This window comes from Triplophysa rosa, linkage group LG14, assembly GCF_024868665.1.
Source record: "Triplophysa rosa linkage group LG14, Trosa_1v2, whole genome shotgun sequence".
Taxonomy (NCBI): Eukaryota; Metazoa; Chordata; class Actinopteri; order Cypriniformes; family Nemacheilidae; genus Triplophysa; species Triplophysa rosa.
In genome coordinates this window covers 21,798,126-21,804,509 of record NC_079903.1, presented here as the reverse complement: position 1 = coordinate 21,804,509, position 6,384 = coordinate 21,798,126, and the positions used below count along the sequence as shown (strand labels likewise).

The window sequence follows — 6,384 nt, the reverse complement described above, 5'->3', positions numbered from 1 at the left end:
AAGTGGAGGTTGGCTTTTCGAGCCTTTGTGAGGTACAGTACCCCATTAATACAGTCAAATGTCAACACCGTTTCAGGACACGAACCAAAACCAGACCGTTTACTAAATATTGACTTTGACATTCAGTACCTCCCCTGTGGCCTAGGTGGGTTTAGGTTTGAATAGGCTAGGGAAAAGGCCACATCGCAGCAGCCAGAATTCTCATGTTGACTGGCTCCATCATGTGGCAACCTGAAGTAAATGAATAAGAGAGTCATGTGTTCATCTTTGGGTTACATAATACAATATGGCAATTCAAGTTACTCTTCACTACAGTGTGTTTTGCTGCAAGTAGACTATTTTCATAGAGCGTGCATGAATGATAGTAGTTCTTATAAAGTGACACATAAATTCACAAAATATGCTTCAAGATTTATTTCAAATAAATCAAATTTATTTCACGCCACCATCTGTTTATCAGGACTTCAGGTTAAATTAAAAAATTAAATAATTTTAAATAATTATATTTTACATCTAAATAAGAGTTTAAAATAAAATACACAAATAACAATTTGCACAAGAATTTATTTTAAGGCAAAATATTTGAATATTAAAAACGTAAAAATATTCGACATAATGTTTAGAACTATATATATTTAAAACTAACAAACACAAGAGAGAAAGTTCATTTTTTAGAACCCAAAAAGGGCTTGAGAACTGACCATACGCGGTTCATTTGTTACTTCTTTAGAGCACTAAGTGCAGAATCTGAGCGTTCAACAGTGCAATTTGCTTTTGTCATATAAATACAGACTCTAAGTGACACGTACATACTCCATCAGATAAATAATTTGATTGAAAGTGGTGTACCAAATTCCAAATATTGAAATACAAGCCTCGCAATTCCAAAATGCCCCTGAGAAGGATATAAAGGATTTCATATGAAAAACTATTTACTACAATTATTGGTTTGAAAGGGAGAAGATTTCCCAGTAAGTTTCCCACTCATTTTTTAAAAGTGTCATGGACTGTGGGATTATCAGACTGATGCTGTCTCCCGCCGTCAGATATACCATTCTGTTGATTGACACAGATCCTTCTTCATAGCGTATGACCTCAGTCAGCTTCTTCTTTGATTTCCCATCTCTTTTATTCCGGAGCAAAGTTACAGTCTCCTTCCCCTCTTGCTTGCTTTGATTTGCTTTGGATTTGTCTGTGTTAGTGAAGGAGACCTGGGCATTGATGTAGTACAAGCCATTAACTTTAATTTTAAGAGCATCGCTCTCCAGAGAGAGGGAGCTGTTCTCACACGGAGAACTGCATATCCAAGACTTTTGGTCATCTGATGTGGCATGTGGGGGAAAAAAGATCATATTAATGACAGTCTGAAAACTGAGAACACATGAACTTCATCTTACGAAAAGAGAATTTATGGCTTTATTGACTATTCATTCTTGGTGAATTATGAATTAATAGGTGGTAATATAATGATGATGTTATTAGTCAGATCCTTCGGTGCATTTGGTTATATTGTTTTGTTGCATAGATACATTTGAGAGCACAATTTATTTATTGCACTTTATTCCATCTCTGTACCATCAAACTATCATCGTTCCATTTGTGGGGGCCTTTCATCCCACATCTATCTTGCATTAAAACGCAGTACGGTGAAGTGAGATCAGGCAAGGAGAGCCTTATAAAGGACATTTCCACTTCCCTTCGTGTGCGCCGCACAGCCTTACACACGTCTGTAATATTTCCACTGATTCACAACGCCTCTGCAGTAAACATTTAGCATCACCCCAAAGACTGTCATTGCGGTCACTGTATCTGGTTCATCTCCTGAGTGAGTGGAGGCGAGAAACCTCCACAGGCACACAGCGACAGAGCTGCAAAAGTTTTCACTGTTTCCTACGTTAATGGAGTGAAGGTGAGACGCCATATAACCGTAAGTAACCTGAATGAAACGGCTGCACTTATACATCATATACACATCAAATCGAGTGTGGGTTTGATGACTTTGTGCTTATAGTATGTAAAATTATACGATTTTTAAGATACGCTGTGCTTACTACAGGGCTTTTGCACAATGACAAACATCAGCTATGTACAGTAGAGTACCCGTTGGAAAATTCTGGACAGATTCTGTAATATTAAAATCACTTTCAGGCCTAAATGAATTCTTTAAAAGCAGAGAACCACACGTCCAACTTCCTCAAAACAACAGAGAAACCAAGAAAAATAACGAGACAACCAAAAGTCCCTTTGCAGCGTTTCTGTGAGATACAGAGAAAGTGAAAAAGGGAGAGTTTGGTTGAGGATGGTGCTCACCCCAAATGAGACGAATGTAGCTGACAGACTGACCAGGCGGGAAACCTGAAAGCAAAAGTGAAACCAATGATTTTCGCTTTTCAAATTCAAAACTGAGGTTTAAAGAGCACTGACACTTAAAATAAACACAAACTGAACGTAAGACTATTGAAATGATGTTATTTGACATTCTGTATTGTTTATTGTTCATTATAATCAGATAAGGATGTGTTAATTATTAACACACTGTTTGCGTTATGCCACATTGTGTGTCATTTAAACACATGGTGTGTTTTAATAAATGAAAGGGACAACACAAGTTGAGTTAAAAGTAACCCAAAATGTGCCGTCCCAGAAATGACACAAAGATGTGTTCAGTTAGAACAACATTGTTTTTAACACAACTGTTTAAGAGTGTACACCATCTGTCCTGCATTTACTCACCCTTCTGTTTGTCATTGTGAGGAGTAACGGCTTCTGTAAAAGAATTTGAAATTAGTTTCTGTATTGCCCACCCGTAATGTTCCATTATACTGTTGAAAGAAGGACCGAAACAGATGAATGCAAACCTTTACCTGAGCATGTATTGAGCTGTATGAAAAACAAACAAACAATGCGTTCATTAGTTGTTGATATTGAAAGACAAATCAAATGCTATTACAGAACAACCAATCCCCAGAATTATTTATGACTATAACAACACAATAATGGGACAGAGCCACGGTTTACTCTACCTCTTTCTTTGTTATGGCGAGAAATGCTGTCATTATCAAAATAGCTGCGGACATTAGGCAACACCAGCCAATCAGGAGCCGGAACCTGGGGTGATTCGAGCCAGTCATCTTCGTGACTAGCACAAATCAAGAAAAAGGAAACAAAATGTATCAGTGAACCCAATATATATTTACAGAATGATGTAGGATGAAGCATCCATGTACTGTAGCCTATTGACCTACATGCATGGGTTGACAGACAGCCTTAGAAAGCACGTGACTCAAACACTGGCACAAAATATTGGCAACTCAGACAGAATGCAACTATCAGAAAAAGATCAGAATTTGCCTGATGAGCAAAAATGTATTTATCAGAATCTAAACTCACAGAGAAGAATGCTATAGGCCTATAACATTCTCACCTAGAGACCAGAAACTAGATCTCCAAAGCAGTTAGAAGAATGCAGCATTTCTCTTTTTTTATCCAAAGCGACTTGTGAATGAGGAACATCGTGCGTGTATGGCTAAAATAAGCAGCGGCACACATGCCTCTCACCTTCGTGAGGTGATTTCCCCATGTCACCCACAGATACCCAGGCCTCACACACAGGTAAGTAGAACAAGAGCTACGGGTCTCTACAACTCTTTGAAATGGAACATTTAATGTGACAGTGCACTAACCAAAGCTTATCTTCTTATCCCTTGTGTTTGTTTGTTTGTTTGTACAAATACCCGTATTTTTAAGGTAAGAATGTGTTCATTTCTGAAAAATAATATGGCTTTACTAAGAAAACTTTTGACTGATTTAGTTAAACTTTTGCGCAAGAAAGGCTGTTCCTTCAAGCCTCTATTGGCTAATATATTCCAAACACTCAGGACTAAGAAGAGATGAGTGGTGCGGTTGTAAAATTGGGAAAAAAAACTACAAAACGATTCATAACTCAATAAGGATAAGAACCCTCCTCCCTATGTCATCTTTAGACATCTTGCAGAACCATGGCTTCAGTGCCATTTCTATATAACTGCAAAACTTAAAGGATTGGTTCACCCAAAAATTGAACCATTTTGGGGTAAACTCTTAATACATTCACTTAATATCTTAACCCTGCTATATCCTAAATCATAGAATGACACACAGGTTGCAATATCCAATGAACAGAAGACAAGTCAAAAAAGTTGATTGAGATTGATTGAGAAAGATAGCTTGACATACCTTAGTGTGTGCTGTAGTGTGAAATGTGACTGAGGGACTGAGAAAACGTGAACAGTAGACATGATCTCTCCCACAGGGTTTCCCCTTTTCATGCTCATTTTATAGCCCTGGACATTTTCTCTCACTCTCTCGCTCTCTCGCTCTGCCTTCTGCTTCACTTTGTGGTCAAGGATGTGGTTGGAAACATAAGATGGTAGATGGTCAAAAACATCATTGCTCATTACAGAAATGAGATATCAAGGGGGCAAATGTGATTGGAATTTCTTGGTGGTCCTGTACAGGGGCTTCGCTATGATAGTAAGTCGTATGCTGACCCATATCTAAACCAAATCATGGAAGATACAAACTCTCATTTTCACATATATATCACGATGTATCATATAATCATGATTTGTGGCTTCTGATTTGAAGAAAAATGAAATTCCACCACACACGTTATCTTTAGTTTTACTATAGGCTTCTGCTAAAAAGGGTCAAAGAAGTTTTGTTCAAGAGATTTTTATCGTGTGTCTGATAAGAACAATCACTCAAGTGGTTGTGTGTTTTCATTCTGGGGGTGGTGCATGGCTTTCATGTTTACACTGATATGGGGATGGTTTTTTTTCACCTATATCCATAGCATTTCTTCTTTTCTTCTCTTGGATGTGTTAAACCCTTTGGGACAGCCCCAATTCAGTCGCTTGTACTTTCCTATGAAGACATTAATACCACATACTCCTACGCAACAACCCACACAAAGACAAACACATACATGCGCTGTCCCTGACAGACGAACTGAACAACCTTAGACCTGCAGCAACCACATTCCAAACATATACAGATTTGTCATCTAAACACATTGACTCTGATCTGCTTTGACCTCGCCCTTTTTCTTCCCATATTCGCACACCTTTTTATTTTTTTAACGTTTGTGATTTACGAAGTTATTGATTCAAGCAACATCCTTATCCGTGATTGAAAGCTGTTGAAATCTTGCATTGGTTTCTATAAGACATGAAAGATGGGTTTCTAAGGAACTAGATAATAGAATGGCTTTAACCAGTGTAATCTCACATTTCTTTCCCTTCCGTTTTTCCGCCACAAACACTGCATTAAAGCATTAACAGCATTTAACAGCTTTAAAACGTATCCTAATATTTGCAACATTTGTCACTGTTGTGAAATTAAAGGAACTGTAAAAAACATAAAAAGATGTGTGTGTGTGTGCGTGTGCGTGTGTCACCGGCAATTAATCTACGTCACTATATGCTTTAGCATTTCCATTACTTTATTGTTGATAAATAATAATGCAGGATATTCTGTCATATTTAGCACAGATATGAAATTGTGTAACTTTGCATGCTGTCTGTATAGTATACCATCATACTGATGAGAGGGAAAGTCTTAACAACACTCAAGCAGATGTTTGTTGGTTATGTGATGCGATCTGCAGATAAGAATAGGTCAATAACAGATTGTAGGTGGAGACTTTTCAGTGGGAAACTCTCACACTTGTTTTGGTACTTTTTCAGGTCAGTTTTCTTGTACCATTTCGAGTTTGTAGGGGAGGGGGAATAAGACTGCAGTGTATGTAGATGTGTGTGTTTGGAACAGGTGAAGGAGTTGGAAAGGGAGACTGATGAAAGGATGAAGAGGAACAACTGAATTGAGATAGCAACATATAGCACGCCATTTTATCTTTAGTTTTACTATAGGCACTTTCGTGACCCAACTGAACATCCGGTTCACAAACAGTAGAGTGCCTGATAACAATCAAAAGAAACCGAGAAGAACCGTTACTTGACTAAACTTGTCTCTCCAATATTTTGAATTTAGACTGCGATACCAATCTCAACCGCTAGATGTCAATACGGTTTCTTTAAATGCGACCGAACTACAGGACTGCAAGCATTTTTGCAGCTGCTGCTGACCTGGAGTGAGAATTTGATTCATAACTGTGATCTGCCAAATGTTATTTTCAGCAAAACCAGAAATCAGTTATAGGTGTGTTTCCACTTCTGCATTTAAGCATTTTGTAAGTTTGCAAAAACCCCAAAAGATTATTTTATAACAATTTATAATGGACTACCAACATATATCGTAAAGGTATACTAATAGTTGTTAGAGAACACAAACAGGCACCCTTCAGAATTTTTCATGGTATGTTACGTACAGTATGCTAGCATTTGT

At 37.8% G+C, this 6,384-nt stretch overlaps 1 protein-coding gene across 1 annotated transcript; it reads right to left on the bottom strand.

Annotated features, from left to right (window-relative positions):
- Positions 1 to 711: 711 nt before the first annotated feature.
- Positions 712 to 4,613, bottom strand: lta (lymphotoxin alpha (TNF superfamily, member 1)). Its single transcript, XM_057351712.1, has 6 exons — positions 4,216 to 4,613; positions 3,024 to 3,139; positions 2,865 to 2,880; positions 2,734 to 2,766; positions 2,311 to 2,355; positions 712 to 1,321 (listed from the first exon to the last, which is right to left on the bottom strand). The coding sequence occupies exons 2-6, from the start codon at positions 3,129 to 3,131 to the stop codon at positions 942 to 944; spliced, it is 582 nt and encodes a 193-aa protein (XP_057207695.1). The 5' UTR covers positions 3,132 to 3,139; positions 4,216 to 4,613; the 3' UTR covers positions 712 to 941.
- Positions 4,614 to 6,384: the final 1,771 nt, after the last annotated feature.